Source organism: Zophobas morio, unplaced genomic scaffold, assembly GCF_036711695.1.
Source record: "Zophobas morio isolate AGI-343-1 ecotype UQ-CSIRO unplaced genomic scaffold, CSIRO_AGI_Zmor_V1 ptg000026l, whole genome shotgun sequence".
Lineage (NCBI taxonomy): Eukaryota > Metazoa > Arthropoda > Insecta > Coleoptera > Tenebrionidae > Zophobas > Zophobas morio.
This window is the reverse complement of record NW_026972131.1, coordinates 13566438-13582526: the sequence shown is the minus strand read 5'-3', so window position 1 is coordinate 13582526 and position 16089 is coordinate 13566438. Positions and strand designations below refer to the sequence as shown.

Below are 16089 nucleotides of genomic sequence, written 5' to 3'. Positions count from 1 at the left end.
GAAAACAAGAGTGTGGTGAATCTTTCGATCATTTTGTGAATGATTTGAGGACTGCAGTTAAAAGATGTGAATTCAAAGACTCCGAAGAAATGCTACGAGATAGAATAATCTTTGGAATATCTGACAAAGAAGTACAGCAAAAGTTAATTGTTAAAGGAAGTGTCACCCTGGCAGATGTGGTCACCATGTGTAGAACAAATGAAGCAGCCAAGGGCTATATACAGACGGTGCAGACAGAAGGAGCGAAAGCTGTGGAAGCACTCCAGAAGAAGAATGCAAGTTCAGAAACTTATAAGAAGAAACAGCAAGACGATAGTCAGAAGAAACAAGAAACAGTAACGAGATTTTTGTGTACCAGGTGTAAAACAAAGCATTGTGTTCGTAATTGTCCTGCCTTTGGAAAGAAGTGTCACCGGTGTGGTAAAATGAATCACTTTAAAATTTGTTGTAGAGTTAAGGAAGTTAGAGAAGTTAAGAATGACGAATTCACTGCTAGTGGTTCAGAAGCAACGCTTATGGTGGAAGGCATTAAGAAATATTGTTCGGGTGTTAACACTGTTGGTAAAGCGTGGTATGAAGATGTAAAATTATGCGGTTCTGTTGTGAAAATGAAATTAGATACTGGGGCGGAGGTTAACACAATTCCAGAAAAGTTAGTAAGGCAACTCAAATGTATGAATAAGATAGTCAGGGACACAAAAATGTTGTTAGAGTCATGGGGAGGATATAAAATTAAGCCTTTAGGATTTATTGACTTGGACTGTACTGTTAAAGGTAAACGACACTTGATTAGTTTCTATGTGTGTAATAATAATAATCAACCTTTGTTGGGATTAAATGCGTGCATTCAGTTAGGTCTCGTCAAGAGAGTAAATAATTTAAAAACATTAACTGAAGAAAATTTTCTTGATGAAAATAAAGATTTGTTTGTGGGAACAGGTAAATTTGGGGGTGTACATAAAATATTGTTAAGAAAAAATGCGATCCCTGTTAACAGACCACCGAGAAGAGTCCCAATTTCAATTAAAAATAAATTAAAATTGACTTTAAATGATTTAGAACAAAAAGGTATAATAAGTAAAGTTAATAGACCAGTTGAATGGGCTAGCAATTTGGTTATTGTTGAAAAACCGAATGGTAGTTTAAGAATTTGTCTAGATCCAGCTGATATAAATAAAAATATCGAAAGGGAGTATTGCCTTATGCCAACAATGGAAGAAATAACTGCAAAATTGAAAAATAAAGTTTGCTATACTGTACTAGATCTTAAAGATGGTTTTTATCACGTGCAACTTGATGATAAATCACAGCAGATTTGTACATTTAGTAGTCCGTTTGGGTATTATCAATTCAACAGGTTACCCTTTGGTCTGAAAACAGCACCAGAGTTATTTCAAAAATTAAATACAAACAATTTTGGTGACATTGAGGGAGTTACTGTATATATTGATGACTTATTAATTGCAGGGGAGACTGAAGAAGAACATGATGCAATACTCAATAAAGTTATTGATAGAGCCAGAAAGTTAAATATTAAATTTAATCAAAGTAAAGTACAATATAGAAAAAGTCAAGTTAAATATTTAGGTCATTTATTTTCAAAAGATGGCATGCAACCAGATCCAGATAGGATTAAATCAATAATTCAATTAAAAGAACCCAAAAATAAGAAAGATTTACAAAAGGTATTAGGCATGTTTAATTATTTTCGAAACTTTTTGCCTAATTTGTCAGAAATTACAGATCCATTGCGAAATTTATTAAAAAATAATGTAATTTTTTCATGGACTGAACTACATCAAAATATTTATGATCAAATCAAAAATATGCTTACTGTAGCACCTGTGCTGACAAATTTTGATGATAAAAAAGAAATAACGATACATACAGATGCTTCTAAGAGTGGTTTAGGTTGTTGCTTGTTGCAAGAAGGAAGACCAGTCTCGTTTGCATCGCGTAGTATGACAACAGTAGAGCAAAATTATGCTCAAATTGAAAAAGAGTTTTTGGCTATGGCGTTTGCAGTAAAAAAATTTCATAATTATATATATGGCAAGCAAGTAACAATCTGTACTGATCATAAGCCACTGGTTTCAATAATGAATAAAAAAATTGCTGACATCATTTCTCCTAGGTTGCAGAGAATTAAATTAAAACTGGTACGGTATGATATAAAATGTGAGTATATGCCAGGAAAATTTTTACATGTTGCTGATTTGTTGTCCAGAAATTATTTAAATGATCCAGTGGAAGATGATGAATCGATGCTTGAAGTAGTACATAACATACATGCAATTGTAAACATTTCAGAGAATAAAAAAGTAACATTTCAAAAGGAAACTCAAGCAGATCCTGTTCTAAATAAAGTAAAAGAATATTGTTTAACTGAATGGCCCAATAAAATACATGATATTGATGACAATTCCAAAATTTTAAAATTTTATCACAGTGTTAAAAACGACTTGACTATTGTTGACGGAATAATTTTGTTTAAAAATAGGTTGTTAGTACCACCAAGTTTACGTAGAAGTATGTTGAATTTACTTCATGAAAGTCATTTCGGTGTTAATAAAACTTTAAGTCGAGCAAAAGAAGCATTATACTGGCCAAATTATGATAAAGAGATTATCACATTTATTAAAAGTTGTAAAATTTGTGAATCAAACCGTTCATCAAATGTAAAAGAACCATTGATAAGTCATCCTTTACCGGGTAGACCATTTTCTAAAATAGGATCAGACATATGTGAATATGCAAAGAATAATTATTTAATAATTTTTGACTATTACTCTAAATGGCTTGATGTAGTTCCAATTAGAGAGAAAAACTCAATTGAATTGATAAAACAGTTTAAAAAATTTTTTGCTAACTTTGGAATACCGGATTTACTGATAGCTGATAATATGCCATATTCTTCTTATAGTTTCAAAAAATTTTCGGATGAGTATGGGTTTAAAATAACAACAAGTAGTCCACATTATCCTAGAAGTAATGGGTTTGCAGAAAGTGGGGTAAAAATAGCCAAGTCACTTTTAAAAAAGAGCTGTGAGTTAACAACAGGTTTAATGTCTTACAGATCGACAAAAATTGTTGGTGTAGGTCTATCTCCTGCAGAATTAGTTTTTAATCGAAACATCAAAACCAAACTGCCAGTTCCTCAACGTACTTTAGAATTTAACACAGTTGATCCAAACAATGTAATCAAGAAATTACACACCAAACAACAACAGACAAAATACTACTATGACAGGACTACAAAAGCTAAACCTAATTTTGTGAACAATCAAAATGTTACCTTACAAAAGGGAGGTAAATGGGAGTCGGCAAAAATTGTAAATAAATGTAATGAACCTAGGTCATATATTGTAAAAGATAGGAAAGGCCAATTGTTGAGAAGAAATAGTATACATTTAAGGGATTCTCTTAACGAATACGTTCCTATTATTAACTGTGACGACAATGACGATGACAAATTTATAGATGTATCAAAGCAAAGTGTTAGTCAGAGACAACGAAGAACACCCTCGCGATTTAAAGACTATATTTTGTACTAATTGTTAAGTATTAGAATTAAGAAGGGGGGTGTTATAGAAGTAGGCTTAGAGAATGTTGTTAGATACGTAAGAGATTAGAATAAACAAATAATTGTAGAAGCTGGTTTTATTAATATTCTAAAACCAATATAAAACAATCATATACAATTATAATCACATACTTAAGTTGGTTATTCAATGCAAGTAGGTATGTCTGGAGGAAAGCATGATTATACAGTTTTTGGTGTGACCCTAAGTACATTAATATTAAATTTTAAGACAGGTTATACGCAAACACAAACGATGATCAACTTATTATGAATTATATTTATCATTTCGATACAAATTCTGTTGTGATAACTGGGGGTTAATCCTTTTGGTAATTCGATGAGATTACATATATTTCAATTTGCCACATTTTTTAAATGACAAGTGTAAACACCTACGTTTGAATTTACCGGGTTTTTCAGTGACAGCTTAGGCATGCGCATACATACAGGTTCTTCGGCACAAATACCGTATGCTCCGGAAGGTTTTATTGAAAAATGAGTGAAATTAGAATTAAATTTAATAAACAAAAACATGGTACTGACTTTTAAACTACGCGCTTGCTCGTTAGTTGGGCCACTACGACACCAGGTGGTTCTACTTTTTGTGTTTCTTGAAATTTGTAGGGACTTTGCATTTCTGGTTGGCATGCGTGTGGAAATTAATGTATGCTAATTTTAATGCACAAGTCGAAAGACAAATTTTTAAAGTTGTCGAAATTATGGTGTTTTATTATGGAGTCTGACGAGCAAAACCAAGATTTGGAGCGAAAAGTCACCGTCGAAAACCTCAACATCGAAATCTTGCCCATTATTTACGAAATCATCCGCAGGTAAGGTTATGTAGCAACTAGATAAAAATAGAGCCAAACATCAGTGGTGACACTTGCGTAATCGTTTTTGATAATTTTAGTGTGGAGAAGGACCACCACGATAATACTGCTAAAACGCGAGAATCGCAAGACTGCTCCCAGAAAGTCCTCGAGTTGCAGAAGCGCCTGGACCAAGCCAGAGCCGAGGTAACAACTTTTCCAAGTTGGCGGCACCAAACTCGGTTTTTTCCAGATACGCATGCTACCAGGGATCGACTACAGCAAAGAGCAGCAGCTGCACCACCTAGAAGCCTTGAAAACCCAGCTGAAGCTCAAACAGGAACTGCTGCGCAAATATCGCTACATGTACACCTTTGAAATCCCCAAATAAAATGGTGTTGCGCTTTTTAATCCGACTGCTCGCCAACAACGAACAACTAGTGCAAAAACTGAGTGAGTCGTACCCCATGAGAAAGGCGGCCCAGATTCTAGTGCGTGCGGCGTTCCAAAGCAAGAACTTGATAGAAGAGAAGGGTTTGAACAAAATGTTGACCCCCGAAGAGTTCAGAGAAACCATGAAGAAAGTGGCGCGGAATTTCCAAAACCAGATAAAGCAAGCGAGCGACGAGTTCAGACAAAAGAAGTAACACCATGGCTAGTTCTGTAGTTTTTATTGGTTCTCCTGAAAAAAGTCCGAAAAATTTTAAACACATAGTTAAGCAGTTGTTCTTTGTTGCTCCTGGTGATGTGATTTTTCGGATTTTTGCGGCGTTCGTGCCGCCGATTACGAAAAAGTATCAAAAGGTGTACGTAGATTTACTGGGGCCTTTGTTAGGTTTGTTAATTTTGGCCGCTTTCGTAAACTATGGGTATAAGTTTAAAGTTGTGACGGCGGGGCAGTCGCCGACTGAGACCGTTTTGGTTTATAGTGCGTTGATGCCACTTTTGTGTTTTATGTTGTGTAAAATGGGACGTTCGCGGATTACGGTGTCGGAAACCGCGTCTTTGATCGGTTACGGTCTTTACGGCCACATTGTGACTTTAGTTTTCTCGTTTTTGTGTTTTCAGGAGCGCAGTAATTTCTTTTTCTTTGTGTGTTTGACGGTTTTCGGGGGTTTGAGCACCCTCAGAATCGCGCTAGTTATTCTAGGGACTTTGGTCGCGCCTGCGGCGCGACTTCTAGTGTGTTCTGTTGTGTCAATAGCGAATATTTTGTTTCTTATTTTCGTGCATTTCGTATACATGCATCGCACTTTTACACACGAAGCGTACGCTCCTTAGAGTGAGATGGCGGAGGAATGTTGAACAATAAAATAAATTACTATCTATTTTCAGCATTTTACAATTCAAAAATATTCACTGGACAATCCTTTTTTACCACTCCAAAAGAAAGAAACTTCTAGAAAAATGTGCATATTTTAGGAAAATAGATTTATTGCACTTTAGTCGCGTTTAAGTTTGAAATTGAATTGATGTTGGGTTCGGTGAGAGGTTTTGGAGTGTTGGAGTTGGCACCACTGTTTTTACCACGTCCTCCTCGTCTCCCTCGCCCTTTCCTTGAACCAGACTTCTGACCGGTGTTCTCGCGCTTGTCGCTGCTGCCCTCGAACGCAGTTTCGCCGGTCGCCGTTCCAAGCTCTGCAAACTAGTTTACACATTGTCAGTAGTACCAGTGTCGGACACAGGGAATTTTTTTCTTTTCTTAATATACATAGCCATCTTTTCACAAGAAACTTAAAACATCGTTAAAATGGTACATTTTTGCAAAGAAATATATTTTAGATGTTTCCTTATAAAAATTTTCCATTTTAAACATGTTTTAAGTTTCATGTTGTGAAAAGAAGTCTACACCTATTAAAACGAAAAGGCAAAATGTAAGCCCGCCCACCCGCCCTATCTCCATTGTGATGATTTTGTTATTCGCTGTGAAGCAAGAGGGCGGAGCTTAACTGCAAAATACTATTTCTTTACAAGAAGTCTTATCTTATCAAGTACTAGCCCCGCCCACCCTCCCCTTATTTATTCAGAGGATATGTCATCTGCCAGAATCAGTCTTATCTTACCAAGTACTAGCCCCGCCCACCCTCCCCCTATTTTTTCAGAGAATATGTGATTTGCCAAAATAAGACTTATGTTAGCAAGTACTAGCCCCAGATAAGTCTTATTTTGGCAAATAACATATCCTTTGAGAAAATAGGGGTGGGTGGGCGGGGCCAATACTTGCTAAGGTGAGACTGATTTTGGCAAATGCCATAAAAGGACTCGGATTGGATTATCGGACTTTTTAGATAAAATTTCTAAACTTAAATCAGTAGAAAATAAAACGGTACGTTTCACCCCACATTTTTTTTTTCATCTATTTAAGCTTTTTTACCTGTTTTTTCATCTATTTAAAGGTACTTTATCATGTTTTAAGCAAACAGGCCAATTTTCACGTTGAAGTTTTTTATTGCTTTTTTATAAAATAAAAAGTCAATTTTTGCTGTGAAGTTTTTTTAATGCAACCAGATTTTTATTTAAAGTCGTGGACTTCTAAAGATTTTGACCATGATTCCAGTGGATTCATATAGAAACCACTTACTGAGATGTTTCAAAAAAAAAAAAAAAAACAACGTCAAAATTGGCCTATTAAAAATCATAAGTCACCTTATAAATTAAAAAAAAAGTGGGGTGAAACGTACCATTTTACTTACTACTTTGTCCCTTTTTTTTTGGTATTACATATTTAATTTTATAGGATTGCATACTCATGTGTGATTCATGAATCCGTGTCGGGTTTTCACCCTAGACATCCAGATTTTTGGAGAATAAATCAAAATTGTGTAACATTTTACAACTTAACTTTGAAATTGTAAAACCAAACGAATAAAAAAACGATGAATAAAAAAATCATCACAATTGAGACAGGGTGGGTGGGCGGGGCTTATATTTTGTCCTTTTTTCTTAATATGTGTAGTCATCTTTTCACAACAAGAAACTGAAAACATATTTAAAATGGTAAGTTTGTACAGAAATATGGATTATGCAATTACGCTCCGCCCCTCAGCTTACGACTAATAAAAAAATCATCAGAATTGTGACAGGGCGGGTGGGCGGGGCTTATATTTTGCCTTTTTTTTCTTAATATACATAGCCATTTTTACACAAGCAACTTAAAACATGGTTAAAATGGTACATTTTTGCAAGAAAATATGGATTTTGCAATTATGGGGGGGAGCCTAATAGCAAAATCGATATTTCTTTATACAAATTTTCCATTTTAAACATGTTTTATGTTTCATGTTATGAAAACAAGTCTACACATATTAAAACGAAATGGCAAAATGTAAGCCCGCCCACCCGCCCAATCTACATTGTGATGATTTTTTTTTATTCGCTGTGAACCAAGTGGGCGGAGCGTAACTGCAAAATAATTATTTCTTTACAAGAAGTCTTACCTTAGCAAGTACTAGCCCCGCCCAACCTCGCCTTATTTATTCAGAGGGTATGGCATCTGCCAGAATCAGTCTTATCTTACCAAGTACTAGCCCCGCCCACCCTCCCCCTTTTTTTTCAGAGAATATGTGATTTGCCAAAATAAGACTTATGTTAGCAAGTACTAGCCCCAGATAAGTCTTATTTTGGCAAATAACTTATCCTTTGAGAAAATAGGGGTGGGTGGGCGGGGCCAATACTTGCTAAGGTGGGACTGATTTTGGCAAATGCCATAAACTTTAAGAAAGGACTCGGATTGGATTATCGGACTTTTTAGATAAAATTTCTAAACTTAAATCAGTAGAAAATAAATTGGTACGTTTCACCCCACATTTCTTTTTTTTTTCATCTATTTAAGCTTTTTTACCTGTTTTTTCACCTATTTTAAGGTGCTTTATCATGTTTTAAGCAAACAGGCCAATTTTGACGTTGAAGTTTTTTTATTGCTTTTCTATAAAAATAGTTAATTTTTGCCGTGAAGTTTTTTTAATGCATTTTTTTAACATTTAACCAGATTTTTATTTAAAGTCGTGGACTTCTAATGATTTTGACCATGATTCCAGTGGATTCATATAGAAACCACTGACTGAGATTTTTCTAAAAAAAATTAAAAAAAAAACACTTCAACGTCAAAATTGGCCAATTAAAAATGATAAGTCACCTTATAAATTAAAAAAAAGTGGGGTGAAACGTACCATTTTACTTACTAATTGTTCCTTTTTTTTTGGTGTTACATATTTAATTTTATAGGATTGCATACTCCTGTATCTGTGATTCATGCATCCGTGTCGAGTTTTCACCCTAGACATCCAGATTTTTGGAGAATAAATCAAAATTGTGGAACATTTTACAACTTAACTTTGAAATTGTAAAACCAAACGAATAAAAAAAACGACAAAAAAATCATCACAATTGAGACAGGGTGGGTGGGCGGGACTTATATTTTGTCTTTTTTTCTTAATATGTGTAGTCATCTTTTCACAACAAGAAACTGAAAACATATTTAAAATGGTAAGTTTGTACAGAAATATGGATTATGCAATTACGCTCCGCCCCTCAGCTTACGACGAATAAAAAGATCATCAGAATTGAGACAGGGCGGGTGGGCGGGGCTTATATTTTGACTTTTTTTTTCTTAATATACATAGCCATTTTTTCACAAGAAACTTAAAACATGGTTAAAATGGTACATTTTTGCAAGAAAATATGGATTTTGCAATTATGGGGCGGAGCCTAATTGCAAAATCGATATTTCTTTATACAAATTTTCCATTTTAAACATGTTTTATGTTTAATGTTATGAAAAGAAGTCTACACATATTAAAACGAAATGGCAAAATGTAAGCCCGCCCACCCGCCCTATCTCCATTGTGATGATTTTTTTTATTCGCTGTGAACCAAGTACTAGCCCCACCCACCCTCCCCTTATTTATTCAGAGGATATGTCATCTGCCAGAATCAGTCTTACCTTAGCAAGTACTAGCCCCGCCCACCCTCCCCTTATTTATTCAGAGGATATGTCATCTGCCAGAATCAGTCTTATTTTACCAAGTACTAGCCCCGCCCACCCTCCCCCTATTTTTTCGGAGAATATGTGATTTGCCAAAATAAGACTTATGTTAGCAAGTACTAGCCTCAGATAAGTCTTATTTTGGCAAATAACATATCCTTTGAGAAAATAGGGGTGGGTGGGTGGGGCTAATACTTGCTAAGGTGAGACTGATTTTGGCAAATGCCATAAACTTTAAGAAAGGACTAGGATTGGATTATCGGACTTTTTAGATAAAATTTCTAAACTTAAATCAGTAGAAAATAAATTGGTACGTTTCATTCCACTTTTTTTTTTCATCGATTTAAGCTTTTTTACCTGTTTTTTCATCTATTTTGAGGTACTTTATCATGTTTTAAGCAAACAGTTCAATTTTCACGTTGAAGTTTTTTATTGCTTTTTTATAAAATAAAAAGAGTCAATTCTTGCCGTGAAGTATTTTTAATGCATTTTTTTAACGTTTAACCAGATTTTTATTTAAAGTTGCGGGCTTCTAAAGATTTTGACCATGATTCCAGTGGATTCATATAGAAACCACTGACTTTGAGATTTTTCTAAAAAAATTAAAAAAAAAAACACTTCAACGGCAAAATTGGCCTCTTAAAAATAAAAAGTTACCTTATAATAAATTAAAAAAAAAAAAAAGTGGGGTGAAACGGACCATTTTACTTACTAATTTGTCCCTTTTTTTGGTATTACATATTTAATTTTATAGGATTGCATACTCCTGTATGTGTGATTCATGAATCCGTGTCGAGTTTTCACCCTAGACGTCCAGATTTTTGGAGAACAAATCAAAATTGTGGAACATTTGACAACTTAACTTTGAAATTGTAAAACCAAATGAATAAAAAAACGATGAATAAAAAAATCATCACAATTAAGCCAGGGTGGGTGGGCGGGGTTTTATATTTTGTCTTTTTTTTTCTTAATATGTGTAGTCATCTTTTCACAACAAGAAACTTAAAATATGTTTAAAATGGTAAATTTGTACAGGGAAATATGGATTTTGCAATTACGCTCCGCCCCTCGGCATACGACGAATAAAAAGATCATCAGAATTGAGACAGGGCGGGTAGGCGGCCTTATATTTTGCCTTTTTTTCTTAATATACATACATCGCCATGTTTCATGTTGTGAAAAGAAGTCTACACAAATTAAAATAAGAAAGCAAAATGTAAGCCCGCCCACCCGCCCACCCGCCCGGTCTCAATTGTGATGATTTTTTTTATTTGCCTTGAACCAGGGGGGCGAAGCTGAACTGCAAAATACTTATTTTTTAGAAGGAATTAAAAACATGTTTTTTAAGTATCGTGTTGTTCAAAGTATGTATATTAAGAAAAAAAAAGGTAAAATATAAACCCCGCCCACCCACCCCATCTCAATTGTAATGTTTTTTTAATATTAGAAACTTAAAACGGTAAATTTTTGTAGGGAAATATGGATTTTGCAATTAGTCTCCGCCCCTCGGCTTACAACGAACAAAAAAAAAATATCATCGGAATTGAGACTGGGCGGGTGGGCGGGGCTTATATTTTGCCTTTTTTTTTTCTTAATATACATGGCCTTGTTTCATGTTGTGAAAAGAAGTCTGCACATATTGAAAGAAAAAGGCATAATATAAACCCCCGCCCACCCACCCCATCTCAATTGTAATGTTTTTTTTAATATTAGAAACTTAAAACACATTTAAAATGGTAAATTTTTAGGGAAATATGGATTTTGCAATTAGTCTCCGCCCCTCGGCTTACCACGAACAAAAAAAAATATCATCGGAATTGAGACTGGGCGGGTGGGCGGGGCTTATATTTTGCGTTTTTTTTTTCTTAATATACATCGCCATGGTTCATTTTGTGAAAAGAATTCTACACATACTGAAAAAAAAATGCAAAGTGTAAGCCCGCCCACCCGCCCTGTCTCAATTCTGATCATTTTTTTTGTTCATCGTAAGCCAAGGGGGCGGAGCTTAATTGCAAAATCCTTATTTCTCTACGAGAAATTAAAAACATGTTTTTGAGCATCGTGTTGTTCAAAGAATACTATGTATATTAAGAAAAAAAAGACAAAATATAAACCCCGCCCACCCACCCCATCTCAATTGTGATGATTTTTTTATTCTTAGAAATATAAAACACGTTTAAAATGGTGCATTTTTGTTGGGAAATGTGGATTTTGAAATTAGGCTCCGCCCCTAGGTCTAGCAACGAATGAAAACTTGAAACTTGATTACTACATATTTAAATCAGGGCAGGTATGGGTGGGGCTTAATCTTTGGCTTTAATTTTTTCTTAATATACTTAGGATTCTTTGAGCAATAGGATACGCAAGAACATATTTTTAAATTCTCGCAGAGAAATAAGGATTTTGCAGTTAAGCTCCGCCCCCTTGGCTCACGACGAATAAAAAAATCATCACAATTGAGATAGGGTGGGTGGGCGGGGCTACATTTTGCCGTTTTTTTCTTAATATGTCTAGACTTATTTCGACAACAAGAAACAATCGTTAGTGAAAATTTGCCCGTCATCTTACATTATTGCCGAATTTCTTCAAATTTATGAAAAAAAAAAACTGAGTATGAATTAATCAAATCAATCTTTTCCTCTGCGTTGACGACACAAAATTAACCAAATTTAATTTTCTTTTAATCTCTGATGTTTGTGCTAGTAATCGAATTCGGTCGAAGTATAAACATAAACAGTCGAAGTTAAGCATAGTAGTACCAACTTACAAACAAAATCCATGACCTACTAAATATTAAACATATATATTTCGAGTAAATTGCGGCGTTCGTGGATCTTTTTTATTTATGCAGACGATACTCACTTCTTGTAGACCCGACTGCGCATGACTCTTATTACTCGTCATATTTCCGCCGCCGTATCTCTGCTGTTTGTTCTGTTTCGTGCGTGCATTTGGATGGGTTGGGGTGGTCTGGGTGATTATTCGTACGATATTACCAACGGCCTTGGTACGCCCTTCGCGGAATACCATTCTCTGACCCGGAGTCATATACTCCGGGTGTTTGATGAACCGGAAATGGATGATGGCTTTGTCGCCCGTTCTTAGACACTCTTTTGACATTTTGACAATACTGGCGGTTTGACGAATACTGCCGCAATGAACTGGAACCGAGTCTCAGAAAAATGACCCCAATGGAGAAAGAACTCACCCATCGCTTGGTAGCGCGAACTGATGGTCGTTGGGTGGTGCAGAACCAGTATTTCACCTTCGAACTCCCAGCAAGCCTGGGGGTTGAGGGTGGGGGAAACCATAACCATGCCTTTTCTAATTTGTGAACGTTTGATCTACAACGCAATAGGTTTTTTAGTTGTTTTTAGGAATTTAAAATTAATTAAAGTTGGTATACCTTTTTTAAAGCAAAACTGGCGGTCTGACCTGCGCGTACTTCTTTAACGGCCATTCTTTTCCGGTGAATACTTTTAACGGCGATTTGTTGGAAGTGTCCTAAAGGATCTGGTCCTAACATCAGGGTGTCATTGAGTCTAATAACCCCTTTGAGTGTGGTCCCCGAAACTACAGTTCCTACACCCTTAGGAAAAAAAAAACAATTAGGTGCCCTTGATACACCTGGAGAAATCTTACTGGAACAGAATATGTATCGTCGATTTGGAATTCCGCAGGTTCGTTCTCGTGGTATTCCATTCTGGTCGTTAGGAGGTTGAGGAAAATTTTTAACAACTCCAAATTTTCGCCGGAAACGTTTGACACTTGAAAAATAGGGCACAATCTGGGGGTTTTTAGTTTAAAAAATTACACACAAAAAAGGATGTTGTATACCTTTCAGAAACGAAGTTGGTAGCACTTAGAATGACGTCATCGGTGGTTTTAACCATCACGGGTACTTTTCTACAACCAGGCGACTTCAGGATTCTGATCAACATTTTTAAATTATCCTGGAGGACGTTGGCGGGGCACATGTCAATTTTTGTCACCACGACAAAAACCGGCACGGACAATGCAAGCGCTAACCCTAGGTGCTCTTTCGTCATCCCAATAATCCCAGCGTTAGCACCAACCTCAAAAAAAAAAAAAACACTATATACTGGTGTTTCAGTCGCGTTTTGGGAGCAATGTGACGCAATTAAATTTCGTGTATCTAAAAACCGCCATTTCTAATTACCATCAGCATGCCAAAATCAGGCGCGTGTCCCGTCATCCCAAAAACCGTAGTTTTCAAGTACCTCTCGTGCCCCGCCAAATCGATAAACGTGATCACTTTCGAGCTCTTCTCGCAAATTTTAACCCAATCCAGCGCCCCATGCTCCGGCTTATTAACCACGTTCCCTGAAACGATCAACTCCTTCCCACACCCATGCACATAACTCAACACAAACCTTCTCCATCAAAACCCAGAATGTCGTTCCCGACGGAACTCGTCCTCCCGGACTCCATCTCGTGCTTGTGCCGGAAGAGCTTCTGTCTCGCGTGACCGCGCCCGTTGTCGAGCTCGCCGTGCGTCAGCACCCCCAGGAGGGTGGACTTCCCGGCATCTACATTCCCGACTACGGCCACCCGTATTTCCAAAAAGTCTGCCTGCCCCAGGACCCTCCGGATGAGGTACTGCGCCACGATCCCCCGCACGTCCTTTCGCTCGCGGAGTTTGACGCAGCTGCACTCGAGAGTCGTGGCTAGGGACTGGAGCGTGGCGACGGCGGCTTCGAGCTCGTCGTCCAGGAAGCCGTTCTCGCTGCCGTCTTCAGACGCTCCAATCTGGAGAGCGCGGGAAAATTATCATGCAAAATTCAATTCGTGGTGTACCTCTAGGATGACTTCGCCTCTACCCTCTCCCAGTTGTTGCTTCAGTCGCTGCAGGAGCAGCTCGAACTGTTCTTCAGTCGGCGCGACGAGGATATTGCGCCCCAAAGCCTTGTCGAAGTCCGAGTTTTTTTGAGCTTTCTCCACAAACGAACTTAGTGTCTCTTTGTTCTCACTCATTTTTGTTGTTTGACCGGAATTATCGGCACTTGTGCACCCAAAACTTGAATCCAGAGTAGTTGGTGTTTATTCTTTGGATTTGCATTCCTGGCGCTCTAAAACAGTTTGGGGGCATTGTGATAAGAACTGGAGTGGAGTGGTGGAGTGGCAGCTTATATAGACTGATCAAAATATGCGATTATCTTGAAATTGTTGTGCATATGGTGCAACTTTATATAACAGTGCGGATGGCGGGTTTGCCCAATGTTACACATATTTCGTCATTCTATATGGGTAAAACGCGTTGTTTGTTACTATCAGTGATAACAATTTTTCGGTTTCATTCATCACAAATACACATATTTACATTTTTAAAGCTTATTAGAAAACAGCTACCAACTTTACACGTGAAATGTCAACTTGTGTTGTGACAGATTGCGTAGCCAACCGAAGCGAATCAAAAGCGGAAATCCCAAGTAATTGTTTAAAAGCTTTGTTGTAATTATTGAATAAACGTAATTGTATTGGGATAATAATGGTACATTGATAGATCGAAAAAAGTTTCCGCTGAACAAATGTGCCTGAAGTTGATGTAATGTCACTTTAAATTAATCTCGACGTTTTTATCATGGCCGACTAGTATAAAGATTATGGCCTGTCCAAAGGAATGTCAAAGGTACATTACGTGCTGCCATCTATTAATAATTCAAAAACGACAAAAGAATTATTAACACCTTTTGAAAGGCACAAAGGCATTCATACCCAAACAAACCACCATTACACGTTTTGAAGTCCCATAATGTCAAGTCAAATTAAAATTTTGCTAAATTATTAAGTGTAATTATTAATAGATGGCAACACGTATCGTACCTCTTGGACAGGCCATAATCTTTATACTAGTCGGCCATGGTTTTTATTAAGACATACACGATACACGTATTATTAACTATGTATAATTGGTTGCATATATGTGTGTTAGTCTACGATTATCTAGCTATTAGCAACTAAATACATTTTCTTGTAGATTTCGGGCCGCAGAAGTCATATCCGCTTTCATTTCTTCGATAACTCCAATGGTTTTTCCAGAATCGTCCTTTGAAATATTCAAAAATATGATAAATTCGCCCAATTTTTGACCAATTTTCAACAAAATTTTCTAAATTTCACTAAATACATTTTCTTGTAGATTTCGAGCCGCAGAAGTCATATCCGCTTTCATTTCTTCCATAACTCGAATGGTTTTTCCAGAATCGTTTTTGGAAATATTAAAAAATATGCAAAATTCGCCCAATTTTCGACCAATTTTCATCAAAATTTTCGAAATTTCACTAAATACATTTTCTTGTGGATTTCGGGTCGCAGAAGTCATATCCGCTTTCATTTCTTCCATAACTGGAATGGTATTTCCAGAAACGTCATTTGAAATATTCAAAAATATGCTAAATTCGTCCAATTTTCGACCAATTTTCAACAAAATTTTCGAAATTTCACTAAATACATTTTCTTATCGATTTCGGGTCGCAGAAGTCATATCCGCTTTCATTTCCTCCATTACTCGAATGGTTTTTCCACAATCGTGCTTTGAAATATTCAAAAATACGCAAAATTCGCCCAATTTTCCATCAATTTTCAACAAAATTTTCGAAATTTCACTAAACACATTTTCTTGTAGATTTCGGGCCGTAAAAGTCATATCCGTTTTCATATCTCCGATAACTCCAATGGTTTTTCCACAATCG

General features: G+C 36.4%; 4 protein-coding genes across 5 annotated transcripts; 3 read left to right on the top strand and 1 right to left on the bottom strand.

Moving 5' to 3' along the window:
• The first annotated feature begins 4209 nt into the window (after positions 1 to 4209).
• Positions 4210 to 4803, top strand: Med9 (Mediator complex subunit 9). The gene is made up of 3 exons (XM_064065102.1): positions 4210 to 4413; positions 4494 to 4599; positions 4646 to 4803. The coding sequence occupies exons 1-3, from the start codon at positions 4250 to 4252 to the stop codon at positions 4781 to 4783; spliced, it is 408 nt and encodes a 135-aa protein (XP_063921172.1). The 5' UTR covers positions 4210 to 4249; the 3' UTR covers positions 4784 to 4803.
• On the top strand, positions 4785 to 5106 carry LOC135135998 (protein NCBP2AS2 homolog). Its single transcript, XM_064065103.1, has one exon. The coding sequence runs from the start codon at positions 4785 to 4787 to the stop codon at positions 5037 to 5039; it is 255 nt and encodes an 84-aa protein (XP_063921173.1). The 3' UTR covers positions 5040 to 5106.
• Positions 5044 to 5720, top strand: LOC135135996 (protein YIPF3-like). The gene has a single exon (XM_064065101.1). It carries the CDS (start codon positions 5044 to 5046, stop codon positions 5671 to 5673), a length of 630 nt encoding a protein of 209 aa, XP_063921171.1. The 3' UTR covers positions 5674 to 5720.
• LOC135135995 (GTP-binding protein 1) lies at positions 5702 to 14823 on the bottom strand. Of its 2 annotated transcripts, XM_064065098.1 has the most exons (10): positions 14718 to 14823; positions 14195 to 14466; positions 13771 to 14146; positions 13557 to 13720; positions 13214 to 13452; positions 13019 to 13163; positions 12783 to 12965; positions 12585 to 12720; positions 12239 to 12537; positions 5702 to 6037 (listed from the first exon to the last, which is right to left on the bottom strand). In XM_064065098.1, exons 2-10 carry the CDS (start codon positions 14369 to 14371, stop codon positions 5825 to 5827), a joined length of 1932 nt encoding a protein of 643 aa, XP_063921168.1. In that variant the 5' UTR covers positions 14372 to 14466; positions 14718 to 14823; the 3' UTR covers positions 5702 to 5824. The 2 variants fall into 2 exon arrangements, with proteins under 2 accessions (XP_063921168.1, XP_063921169.1); XM_064065099.1 differs by lacking the exon at positions 14718 to 14823 and having other exon boundaries at positions 14195 to 14708.
• Positions 14824 to 16089: the final 1266 nt, after the last annotated feature.

Coding starts and splice junctions, on each gene's coding strand:
- LOC135135998 (XM_064065103.1), top strand. CDS start 4,785: ATGGTGTTGCGCTTTTTAATCCGACTGCTCGCCAACAACGAACAACTA.
- LOC135135996 (XM_064065101.1), top strand. CDS start 5,044: ATGGCTAGTTCTGTAGTTTTTATTGGTTCTCCTGAAAAAAGTCCGAAA.
- LOC135135995 (XM_064065098.1), bottom strand. CDS start 14,371: ATGAGTGAGAACAAAGAGACACTAAGTTCGTTTGTGGAGAAAGCTCAA. Junction 13,721..13,770: donor TCTGGGTTTTGATGGAGAAG/GTTTGTGTTGAG, acceptor TGATCGTTTCAG/GGAACGTGGTTAATAAGCCG. Junction 6,038..12,238: donor CGCAGTCGGGTCTACAAGAA/GTGAGTATCGTC, acceptor TGTGTAAACTAG/TTTGCAGAGCTTGGAACGGC.
- Med9 (XM_064065102.1), top strand. CDS start 4,250: ATGCTAATTTTAATGCACAAGTCGAAAGACAAATTTTTAAAGTTGTCG. Junction 4,414..4,493: donor ATTTACGAAATCATCCGCAG/GTAAGGTTATGT, acceptor TGATAATTTTAG/TGTGGAGAAGGACCACCACG. Junction 4,600..4,645: donor TGGACCAAGCCAGAGCCGAG/GTAACAACTTTT, acceptor GGTTTTTTCCAG/ATACGCATGCTACCAGGGAT.